Consider the following 12488-nt stretch of genomic DNA (forward strand, 5'->3'; position numbering starts at 1 on the left):
GCAGCCACATCTTCCCTGGCCAGCATGTGCCAGGGCCTCACCACCCTCACAGGGAAGAATTTCTTCCTTATGTCTGATCTAAACCTGCCCTCTCAGTTGGAAGTGTTGTCCAGCTGCCTTGTGGCAAGTATGTAGCAGCAGCAGCTGCCCAGCTCAGGTGTGTTTCATGCACTGGAGCTGCAGGAAGCACCTGTGCAGCCTGGACACTGCTGCTGGGCAGCACTGGGCTTGCTCCAGGTGCTGCAGGTGTCCAGCTCTAACACAGCCTGTGTTTCTGGGAAGTGATGGACAAAGTGACTTAGTGTCCAGGTGTCCAACAACCAGGGCATGCTCCAAAGCAGAGAAAGTTCTGCCTGGTGCATGCCCACCCTTAAGTCTTCAGGAACACTTGTGTGTAAGTGCTGTAGTCCTCTATTCTGAAAGGTTTCACCCATCGTACTCCACAATGAATGATAAAAAAGCAAATCTGTACAGGTATGTGTGAGGAAAACTAAAGTTCCACAGGTAGTTACAGGAGCCAAGAGGCAGAAACAAAAGCAGGATTTTGGGATGGATGTTTGAAGCTGGAGTGGAAGATACTCTTTCTTCCGAACTTTGAAGATCAGTTTTGGAATGATTGATAATTTAGTCTGAGGCATGTTTACTACTGAGGCACTTGGGCACGTCTGATAAGTTTCCCATTGACTGTTCTTGAGGGCACTGGGGTCTTTGCTTCCTTGGCAGTGAGCTGCGTCACAGGCAGCAGTGATGCTGCGGTCAGCCTCCTCCATCCCCTCCCTCCTCGACTTCTGGAACTCACCTAGCTTTTTACTAGCCAATTCCAGGTGCCAAAAATCAGGTAACACCACATTCTCCGCTAAAAAATACCATTCCCAGCCAGCTTGGCTCATGGAATGAAGCAAGCCTACGTTTGGTATGAGCACAGTGTTGCATCCCAGCAAAAGCTGCTTCTGTGAAGAGCATCTGGTGATTTGTGCAGAATTTACCTGGTCAGCAAGCTTCCAATCTCTAGCATTCCATACATCAGATTGTTTCTCTGGTGTCCTTTTTCCTTAAGGAACAGAAGAGGATGTGGTCGTATCTTAGTTCTGTGAAGCTGTATTTTAGCTTTGTGGAAGTATTGGTTGATGATTCAAAAGGTGACACACCTGAGATAGATTTGGAGCTGTTGTAATTTCCTCTGGGCTTTGTTGAAAGGGACAGTGAACACGAGGAGATTATAAATGTATAGTTGCATATGTACAATCTAGGATCGTTTACTCAATACTGGTTTTCTGAAGCTAAGATGAAATATAAGATATCCTTGTGTTTACTGTTCCATTTTATGTATTTTTCATGCTGTCTTCTTTTTTACAGACTTTTTGGTGGCAAGCCTAGTAAACAAGTTCCCATCACAACAGCTGAAAATATGAAAAACTCAGTAGTCATCTCCAACCCTCATGCTACCATGAACCAGCAGGGTAACCTTGACTCCCCATCTGGCAGTGGTGTGCTGAGCAGTGGGGGCAGCAGTCCCCTCTATGGTAAAAACACAGATCTCAACCAGTCTCCACTGGCTTCCAGCCCCAGCTCTGCGCACTCGGCTCCTTCCAACAGTTTGACATGGGGTACCAACGCCAGTAGCTCTTCTGCAGTTAGCAAGGATGGCATTGGATACCAGTCTGTCAGCAGCCTTCACACCAGCTGCGAGTCCATAGACATCTCCCTGAGCAGTGGAGGTGGGCTGAGCCACAACTCCTCCAGTGGCTTGATTCCAGCCTCCAAGGATGATTCTCTGACTCCCTTCATCCGAACCAACAGTGTTAAGACCACGTTGTCTGAAAGGTTGGTGGGTTTTTCTCTTGTTTCCATGTGTTTGTATCTTGAGTGGGAATGAAGTCCTGGCAGCAGTAGCCAATGCTGCAGAGACAGATCAAGTAATGCCTCTTACCAGACAGTGCAGATAGCTCCAGGACTAGAACATACAGATAAGGTATTCCCAGAAAGGAGCCCAGTTCAGAGCAGGAGGATGGGTTCAGAACAGGTTTTTATTTTGCTGTCGCAGCCGATGTGACAACATTTTTGTGCTACCAGATCCTTCCAAAGATCTATTGTTAATTGAGCTGATAATGGTATTTTTAAAAACCCTCCAATTTTGATTTGAAAAGTCAACCATTTCCTGTTAAACTTTTTGATTGTAGAATTTGATGACTTTCAAACTGGAGGTGATGCTCAAAAGACAAGTCCCCATCTCCATAGTCACTTGATCCCTTCTCATCCTCTCCCTGCTGTCTTGTCCTATCTCCAGTTGTTCACGACAATATTTCAGCACAAGCATTCATGTGAATGCTTAGTGAATCCTATTGGAAGCTGGATCCAAGTGAAAAACAATCAGCTGGATTGTATTTCAGACTGATCAGTTCCCCAGCTCTGTGTTGGACGAGATTCACTGGTACCTGTATGGACAGAGGGTAGCACCTGGGAGGAGGCTGAGCAGGAAGGAGGGAACAGGGCTTTTCCAATATCAGAGCTGGATTGGTGGCACACTGAGCTGACAGTAGGGTGAACTCTGCAGTGGTCTCTGAGGGACCTCTTGTAGATGAAAGTAGAACCCTTCCAAGCACTGGAAATCAGCTATGACCTGATGTGTAGTGATGAGTTCGGGCAGCAAGATTTTTGTAGCTGCGTCTCAATGGAGAAAATTGCACCTGAATGTAATGTTCTGACAGTTTGGGGTTCTGTTTGTGTTTTATTATAATTCCTTTTTGTTCCTTCATCTTTTCATTCTAATACTCCTTCTCTTGTTTTCTGTCTTGTTGGACTGCTCTTTCTAGCCCTCTTTCTTCCCCTGCTGCTAGCCCCAAATTCTGCCGAAATACATTGCCCAGGAGACAGGACAGGTAATGCTGTCTCAGGACAGGAGTATGCTCAAGGCTGCAGGTTTTGTTGCCCATCTCAGTGAAGCAAATTGTTTTGTGCCAGACTGCTCAGTTGAGTGCTCTGTTGTGTTCATCATCCAGGTGTGAACTGACACAAAGACATGCCAGTGAGAGTCCCTGCAAACACCCATCTCCCCACCCAAATCAATCTGGAGAGTGGCATACAGCGCAGTTGGCATGTTTTTGGTGTTGCTCTCATTTCTGGAAATGTCCTTTGGTTTGGGAGGCTATTTTAACCCACCCTTCATATCTTTGCCAAAGGCAATTTGAAAGTCATGCCCTTTTTTTTTTTTTTTCTATGAATCTAAACTCTCACTAGCATTTCAGCATTCCTCTGGCATGCTGCTTTTCCCACTGCCTTTCTGGCCTGTCCCTTTTGTTGTGAAGTCCCTGTGTCATTCAGTGTCGTCAGTCTCTTACTGCAGCTTGGCTCATGAGTGTTTTCCAAGTACTTTGGTGCTTTACAGTCATCCTTGTACAAATGAATGTTAAAGTTAGGAAAAGATGACACAAATCTAAACATTCAAGCTCGCTTTTTCTCGCTGATGTAATTTTTATCCCAGTCCCATACTGTAACTTAGCTATAAGGGTTGTCATTTAATTAATTTACTTAACCACAGGGGTATTTTCTTTAAAAACAAATTAACAGGCTCTGCTCATCAGTTGTAAAAACATAAACTGAAATAGTTGAGTTTTGGGCAACTAATCAGTCCATTTTATTTTGCTAATGGAACTTAGGCTAAGATTTGGAAATTTAAACAGTCTGGGCTCAATACCTCTTTACAGTAATTAGGTGCGTTCCCTAAAGGGTGTCTGCTGAAAGAAATAATGGGAAGGTGGTTTGGACTTGAATATTCCATGAGGTTTTACCAATAGCCTGCTGAAAAGTGTATTTTTAAACACCCATTTGATGTTTAAAGAGCCATTTTTGTTCATTGTGGGTAGGAGAAACAGTGAAGTGAGGTTGTGAAGAGATGTGGTTCCTTGGCATGGTAGCAGCTGCATGTTTGTGCAAACCCCACCTGGTGAGGAGGTCTGTGCATGTTTCTGTAGAGAGGCCCCAGCACCTTTTTCTCTGAAAAGGTGATGCAGATGTTTGTACGTCCTTCGTCCTGATCTGATTCTTTCCCTTTTGTTCTTCTCTGAAGTTCTTTTCTTTTAACTTTTCTACAGCGACCCACATCTTGATAGGAACACTTTGCCTAAGAAGGGACTCAGGTATTGGTGTTTCCAATGGTTTAACATCATCTGTGGTGGCTTTGGAGTTTGCTTTGTGTTTCTGTTGTGGCTGGTGGTGATGGTCGCAGTTTGCAAGAGGTGGCAACAATACTCTTCCTTTTTTCTTCCTTTTTTCCTTCCTTTTTTCTTCCCTTTTTCTTCCTTTTTTCTTCCTTTTTTCTTTCCTTTTTTCTTCCTTTTTTCTTCCTTTTCTTCCTTTTTTTTTCTTCCTTTTTTTCCTTTTTTTCTTCCTTTTTTCTTCCTTTTTTCTTCCTTTTTCTTCCTTTTTTCCTTCCTTTTTCCTTCCTTTTTCCTTCCTTTTTCCTTCCTTTTTCCTTCCTTTTTTCTTCCTTTTCTTCTTCCTTTCTTCTTCATTTCCTTCTTCCTTTCTTTCAGTCCTCAAAGAAGGCCATTGACAACTGAGCTTTTTTCATCCAGTGGCATCACTGCTTGAGCAAGAACTGTGGCTTTTGCTGGCTTAATTGCTGGAAAGCATCTCAAACCATCCCTGAGCTTGATTTAAAAACAGTAATTTTGTTGTTTCTGTGCCTATTACATGGAATGACCTGAAATAGTTTTTTTAACCTTGGGAACCTTGGTGTTGTGATATAAATAGAAAAAATTTACAAGATCACGCCAAACCTTTCAGGATGAAATTGGACATATTAATTTTTTTAATTGCATCATAATACCATAATCTATATTTTATAATCTATATTCTATTTAATCTATGCCTTATTCTCTACTTTCGTAGAAAATAACAAAAAAAAATCAAATAAACTTTCAGCTGTTGTCTTCTCACATATTTTTTACATCTGTGAGGTAATGATTTTTATAACATACTTTCTTTTCCCATTGATACAAGCAATTCTAGCCAAAATTACTATTAGCTATGTTAATTAAATGCTTTACATGTTAGAGAATTTACAGTAGGTATCTCTGACAATTTAGGAAATTCAGCCTCTGAATTGCTTAATGCAGTGTCTGGGATCACTGCCTTGAAACTGCAGCTGTGATTTTTTTCTGTTCTGTGCATCTTGCTCTTCAGAGCAGCCTTGTCCCATAAAGCTGAGTACTAAAAGCCTTTCTTAAAATGGCAATTTGTTTTAATGTTTCTATGGTCCTCAACTGTGTCTCTAATAAATACTCTCTTCTAAGACCAAAACATTTGAGTGCTGAAGAGGTAGGTATTAATGCTGACAATAAAAATAAACCTGTAGCATGTTAAGGTAAAATGACTGTTTGAAGCCCCTTTCTAAATAAACTGATTTATATGCAGTTTAAGAGATACGGATTCTCAGGGATTGCTGCTGAAGTGTTGAGGCATAAGCAGAAGAATGAATGTATTTTCTGAAAGCAGATTGACTTTTTAAATTATTGCAGTGTTCCCACTGATTTAGAATAATCTTAATAAGTGATATCTTACTGTAGGGCATTTATTTGAAGGGAATCAAATTAATTACATAGATAATATCAGCAAATAACAGGCTCTATGGTTTTGGAAGGAGAGCTAGTAACTCATATATATTTATCCAAAGGCAATGGCATAGCCCAAGACAGACACTGAATTCCATCAGCAGAGGAGTGTTTCCATGAAGCTCTGGCTGTTGGTACCTGTGCCCTATCACGTAGCTATCACGTAGCTATGTCACTGTCCTGACATAGCTATTTTTCACACATGGACACAATAAATGAAACCTAAGCTGAAGCTGGGGTTTTTTTGCCACTGATGTTGGCATAGACCATGTTTCTGCTATTTTTATTGCCTTCAGAAAAGTCTAAACATAGTCTCCTTTATGGTGTTTCAATGCTGTTGGTTTTGAACTAAATGGGATACACCTCCACAGGCCTTATATGGATGTCTCTAGAATATGAAATATTAGGTCACAGCTTAAAAAAAAATCCTGATAATGGCTTTGTTGACTTGAATTTGGTTATAATATCACAAAAAGTCAGCTAAGGCTATTGATGTACCAAAATATTTAAATAATGTTAGAATTTTGGCATAACTTAGGGAAAGGTTTTCCAAGTTATAGTTTTATTTTTAAATCATATGATGTAGCACACACTGCATTTTATCCTACATTGCTACACAGCGCAACTTCTACCTGTAACTTTTGGTTCACTCTGGTTTGGTTACACCTGAAGCTGTTGGAAAGAAGTTTGTGGTTTGGTCTTTTCCCCCAAACAGAGGTGAAATTAATCAGGAACATGTTGGAAGAGCTTGGAGCAGCTCCTTAATTCAGAATTCTATTTGGTTTATATTACTTAATCCTTTAATTTCATATGAGGATTCTTCCTTTTTTCTTTCTCTCTCTCTCCCACCCCAAGCCTTGTGACATTTCATGGTTGTTTTTTTGTTGTTGTTGTTGTTTTAACAAAAAAGTCAGATAAATATCAAAATTCATGGTGAAAAACCTGTTTGTTTTTGCAGGTATACTCCATCCTCCCAGCTCCGTAGTCAAGAGGATGCAAAGGAATGGCTCCGGTCCCATTCAGCAGGAGGACTGCAGGATACTGCTGCCAATTCTCCATTTTCATCTGGATCCAGCATAACATCACCCTCTGGAACCAGATTTAACTTCTCACAGCTTGGTGAATAATTATCTGTTTGAATAATCACAGCAATGCATTGTGTGTCCTGAAAACAGCATGTTGCACTAGATAATTTTCTTTCAGCAGCTCCAAGGCCCACATTGAGCCTGAGGAAGCACTCTCACTGAAATGAGTGTGACTAATTAGCATTATTATCTCCTATGCCCAAAGGTGCCATTCTTGCAGTAACTTTGATTCTCTGGGACTAATCAGATTCCTTAATATAAATTGTGAGCTTTATAAAATGTTCAGTAGAGCTGTTGCTTGATATCACACATTGGGGTGCTTAGAGGACATATGATGTTGCCTGCAGATGTTGCAACATGTATACTTCTCTAAAATCCGAGCATTTTACTTAGTGTGTGTGCCAATCTCATCAGTTTGATATTTTATCTTTGTCTTTTTCAAATGGCTCATTGGAAAATTGCAGAAAGCTCAATCAAGCAATATATAAAAGTCAGGGGAGTTTCAAGTCAGAAAAACTGCCATTCCTTCACTTAATTTCTTTGGTAGACACATTTTATATTAAGGAAACAATAAATGCTGATTGGCAGGATCCATGAGGCATTGCAGGTTCTAGTTGACTGTATCAGCAGTTGAAATATCCTGATTTAAAGTGCTAGTGGTGCTCATCTCTGTTGGGCTGCTTAAATATGACTTCGTCACTTTGCAGTTTCTTCAGGTTTGTAAATTTCATCTTGAAGTGACATTTGGAAAGAAAATGCCTGTTTGTTTATGACTTTGAAAAGCCCCTCCATAATAATTGATATTATTCTTTAAAATAAATATATTGTTTATAGTAACTAATTTATAGATAATAATTATGTGCAAAATAGTTAAGCTTGCACTTGTGAACTTCTTGTGAAGCTTGCACTTGTGAACTTCTTGTGGGGATTTGGAGCAGATTGCACAGTCACTTATTTCTAGTGTAGTTTTGAGTTGCAGTAATGACATTCTAGAGCCTTTCCTTGAGTGTTCTGGAAAGAAACACATTCAATAAGTGGCTTTAAATAAACTGACACTTTGCAAAATTTCAGCTGAATATACACACAGCGTGGTTACATTTCCAACCGCTAGCAAACTGTCAGGAAAGTTCATGAAATTAAAAAAAAATAACCAAAAAAGTGTTGTCATAAGCCCAGAAACTTAACTCTTTATGTACAGTGTTGGAGATTATTTGTGTTAGCTTCAAAAGCTCTTTGGCCACAAACTGCAATGAGCACCAAAAAAAAAAAAAAAAAAAGAAAAAAAGGAAGTATGTTTTCCTATGTTTTTCAGATGAAAGCTTAGAGATATTGGAGTTAAGAAAGGTCATTGGATTTAATTGAAGAGCAAATGATGATATGAAATTCAAGCACCTGTGAACTGAATTATCCTGTTTTCTACAATAGTCAGTATCAGTTGATGGTCTATATAGAAACAGGCAATGACATCACACCAAGAGGAACCAGATGAACAATGATTTTGTTCTCTTTTTTTACCCACAAATGAACTAATTCTTAGTAAACAGCAGGTATAATTTTAGCACAAAAGCTCTTTTGAGAAATGTGAGATTGCAGTACTTTTGCACTCTAAACACTGACTGGAAGAATATTGGCTTTTAAGGCAAAATTAGTATTTTACAGTTCTCAGGACATCATAGCTGAAAGTTCTGAACTCTACAGCTGAACTGTACAAGCTCTTTATATTTGTGACTAAAATACATAGAAAAATGTCATTTTCTTAGAACTTGAAGGCTTTGAAGAAGGTTAAGTCCTGCTCTATATAGACAAAATACTACAATTTTTATGGAAGAACAGTTCCAAATTAAATGATGAATTAATTAATTAACAAATGAATGAATTAATTCATTAACTAATTAATTAATTAGTAATGACAAGATAATTTTCTTTCATTCTCCCATGCCTGGGAAGTGTTGGTGAGGTGACTCAGCTTGTTTGTGGAATTAGGGACACACAGACTGTGTTTAAAATGACCTTATTTGACTTGAGTTTTCACATGCACTGGCCTAGTTTGCATATCCCTTACTTGAAAACCAATGAAGCCTGGAGAAGATGATACCAAAAATTTGTGTCTTAAAGCGGAGGGCGGGGGGGAAGAACCTTTGCTGGTGGAGGATGACAAAAGGAGAGCAGGGAAGGCCGTGCTGGCAGCACTAAGGGCATGTGTGGTGTTTGTGAGGGCCCCCAGGACGAGGGAAGAGATGAGAATTTGACTCCCATGTTCTCAGAAGGCTGATTCATTATTTTATGACACTGTGTTCTATTAAAGAATGCTATACAAAAACTATACTAAAGAAAGAGAAAGGATACATCAGAAGGTTTAACAAGAATGAATAATAAAAGCTTGTGACTGACTCAGAGAGTCTGACACAGCTGGACCATGATTGGCCATTAATTAAAAACAATTCACATGTTTGGCTAAACAATCTCCAGCCCACATTCCAGAGCAGGCAAAACATGGAGAAGCTGAGGCTTCTCATCTTCCCAGGAGAAGAAATCCTGGCAAAGGGGTTTTTTAGATAGTGTGACGGTGACAAGTCATGATATTTTCTGAAAAATCCCTTTGCCAGGATTTTTCTCCTGAGAAGCTGAGAGGCCTCAGGAACAAAATGTAAACAATAATTATCTGCTGCTGTGGAATGTAACAGGTGCATCTGAGACAGAGTAGAAATTCTCCAGAGTAGAAATCCATTTTGATTTAAGTGGAATGTACATCTTTGAGTTGAGTCTATAATTTGAAAACATAGCTATTTAGCCTGATTGCAAAAGCCTAAGCTCAGAGAAACTGCTTCAGTGAAAGACAGAGATAAGGGAGAGAGAGACAAAGAGTGATAAAGAGAGACAGAGACTGTTGTAAGAGCAGGTCAACCTGACCTAGAAATTCTTTGTAATAAAGAAGAATTAGCAGCAAATGTCACACGAAATTCGTAAAAATTAATATGAATGAACCTATTGTGAAATTGTATGCATATGTATTTGAGAAGATAAGAAAAGACCTGAAGTCCCCAGAAGTACGCATGTCTTTTAAAGAAAGTAATTTCCACATGCGTCCAGCGCTGTAATAAATAAACATACCGGCTTTACAGCTTTCACAAAGTTGTGGAGTTTTGTTTATCTCCGCAAAACACATCTTTGATTGGTCTCATGTGGTTGTTTCTAATTAATGGCCAATCACAGTCCAGCTGTCTCGGACTGTCTGGTCAGTCACAAGATTTTATTATCATTCTTTTCCATTCCTTTCAAGCCTTCTGATGAAATCCTTTCTTCTACTCTTTTAGTATAGTTTTAGTATATAATTTTCTTTTCATATAATATATATCATAAAATAATAAAGTCAGCCTTCTGAAACATGGAGTCAAGATTTGTCAAGACTCTCATCCTTTCCCATGTGGGACTGCCTGCAAACCACCCCAACAATGTGTGCAACGCGTGTGTTTGTGTCATGCTTTGCAGCGAGCCCCACGAGCGCGGCGCAGATGAGCCTGTCCAACCCCAGCATGCTGCGCACGCACAGCCTGTCCAACGCCGACGGCCCCTACGAGCCCTACAGCGACACGCGCCTCCGCAACAGCTCCGTGTCCCTGGACGACAAGAGCCGCACCATGAGCCGCTCCGGCTCCTTCCGCGACGGCTTCGAGGAGGGTCAGTACGGGCCCCTGGGGCTGGGTGTGCTCACAGGGGCCGGGGTTTGGCTTCTTCTTCTTCTTCTTCTTCTGCCAAGGTCGCGGTTGAGGCGCTACAGACGGTGTTTCGTGTTCGCACTCGGGTGTTTATTGTTTCTTGTCTATGTTACAAGTTGTTGTCAAGACCCAGGACATTCCTCTGGCTGCCCTGGGCGATTGGAGACCCTGGCAAAGAGCTCAAAAACCTTGGCACGGAGTCAAAGACACCTGTGCCTTCACTTTTAGTCCATGAAAAAAATTACCGACTTTGTGTGAAGATTTACAAGCTACAAGGGTTTGAGTAGAATGATAGTTAGTTTTTCACAGGGTGAAAAAGTAGAATTTTGGGGCTTTAGAATGGGGGTTCAAGAGGCAAGATGGAGAAATCTAGGCATGTCCTGTCCTTCTTCTCCTTCTTCTTGTCCTCTATCTTCTGCTGTGATGATGACACTTTTTGATTGGTTTAAAGTAGAGACACATAGTCTAACATAGGTGATAGATATTAGAAAATTATTGTAAATTAAGTATATGTAGTTCTTAGTATAAAAAGCTAACACCACCCCAAGGGCAGGCACTGTGCCACAACCCGACCTACTGGACAGACCTCAGCAGGTCAGAGAAGGAATGGAATAGATAAGGAAAAAAAAACAACCTTGAAAAACAAAACCAACAAATCTCGACTTCTTTGGTTGCAAGGCTAAGAAAACAAAAGACTTTCTAATACCTCGGGGGTCATCTCAACCACAAAAACCCGAAAGTTGTGAGTACTACAGCATTCTAACAAGCTACAAAATGGCTGTCTTTCTATACAAGGTCTTTTAAGACTAAACTATCCAATTAAGAAAAGACACCTAAAATATTTTCATTTTTAACCCAATAACTAATCACTCGAAGTCCACAATGTGGACTTTTCTGTGCAATTACAAAATACCACTCAAACCCAGGAAGAGGAAGGAATAAGAAGGTAAAGAACAAGGACCAGCCTCTGCCCTAAAACTTCCATCTTAGTTTATATGTATATAACTATATTCTAAAACCCCAAACTCCAAGTTTTCCCACCCTATGATATTACACACTTCTAATCAACCACACACCTGTAATCCCAGTGCTATCAATCAATTTTGGAAGCCTTTTCCATGGCCTCAGGTCAAATACAGTGCTCTCCTGGGAGTCAGAGTCTGTCAACACAGAAAGTCTAAAATTCTCAGTGTCCAGAACTCCCAAGGCAAAGGGTGGCCTTTGCACAGGAACTGGGCACTTCTCTGTTCAAACACAGCTTTCTCAGTGTGGATGTCTCAGTGTTGGCTAAAACCATAGTCCTGTTTGTGGTTGTTCTGATTGTAGAATCAGTGTTGGAAGAGACCCACTGGGATCATCAAATCCAGCTCCTGGCCCTGCCCAGGGCACCCCAACAATCACCCCATGTGCCCGAGAGTGTTGTCCAAACACTCCTTAAACTCTGCCAGTCTTTCTGCTGTGACTGCTTCCCTGGGGAGCCCATTCAGTGCCCAGTCACCCTTTGGGTGAAGAGCCTTCTCCTGATACCCAACCTGAACCTCCCCTGACACAACTTCAGGACATTCCCTTGGGTCCTGTCACTGGTCACAGAGACAGAATGTGAAGGATGATAGATAATATTATGTTTATGCAGTGATTGTGTTGGTCAGACATAGGAAATAAGTGTTGTACTTAGACCCTGACTGTTCAAGAAATGGCGTAAACGTATCCTGTGCTTCATGTTTTGTGCTCTCAGAATGACTATTTCAAGTCAGCACATAAGTGTTTCTTCAATAGGGGTATTCTGAACTTGCACTTCCACATTTCTGCTTATAGTATAGATAAGTGATATCAGTTGGACTGTTTTTATCCCAGTAATTTTTCCGGTATTTAAACTGTACTCAAATAGCCTTTGCTTTTCATTTCTGCTGAATGTCCTGGCTCAATACAACAGATATTCCAAAGGGAATTGAGTAGTTCTTTGAAACATCTAGGCTTGTCTATTTAGTGCTTCATCATCTTTTCAAATATGTAACCACACCTGATAAAAAGAACCCATGTAAATACAATAAAAAGCATTTACCTAGAAATGAATA

The 12488-nt window shown here is 40.4% G+C and overlaps 1 protein-coding gene across 13 annotated transcripts in view; it reads left to right on the top strand.

Moving 5' to 3' along the window:
- The window catches only part of NAV2 (neuron navigator 2), a 390183-nt gene that overhangs the window by 345798 nt on the left and 31897 nt on the right, over positions 1–12488 (top strand). For 10 of the 13 annotated variants that reach the window (XM_030948576.1, XM_030948578.1, XM_030948583.1 and 7 more), the window contains 5 exons: positions 1357–1824; positions 2814–2879; positions 4092–4136; positions 6571–6731; positions 10187–10375. In XM_030948576.1, coding sequence (XP_030804436.1) covers positions 1357–1824; positions 2814–2879; positions 4092–4136; positions 6571–6731; positions 10187–10375 — 929 coding nt within the window. The remainder of the gene's footprint in view (positions 1–1356; positions 1825–2813; positions 2880–4091; positions 4137–6570; positions 6732–10186; positions 10376–12488) is intronic. The other 3 variants (XM_030948574.1, XM_030948575.1, XM_030948584.1) reach the window with 1 other exon arrangement.

Source organism: Camarhynchus parvulus, chromosome 5 (genome assembly GCF_901933205.1).
Source record: "Camarhynchus parvulus chromosome 5, STF_HiC, whole genome shotgun sequence".
NCBI lineage: Eukaryota > Metazoa > Chordata > Aves > Passeriformes > Thraupidae > Camarhynchus > Camarhynchus parvulus.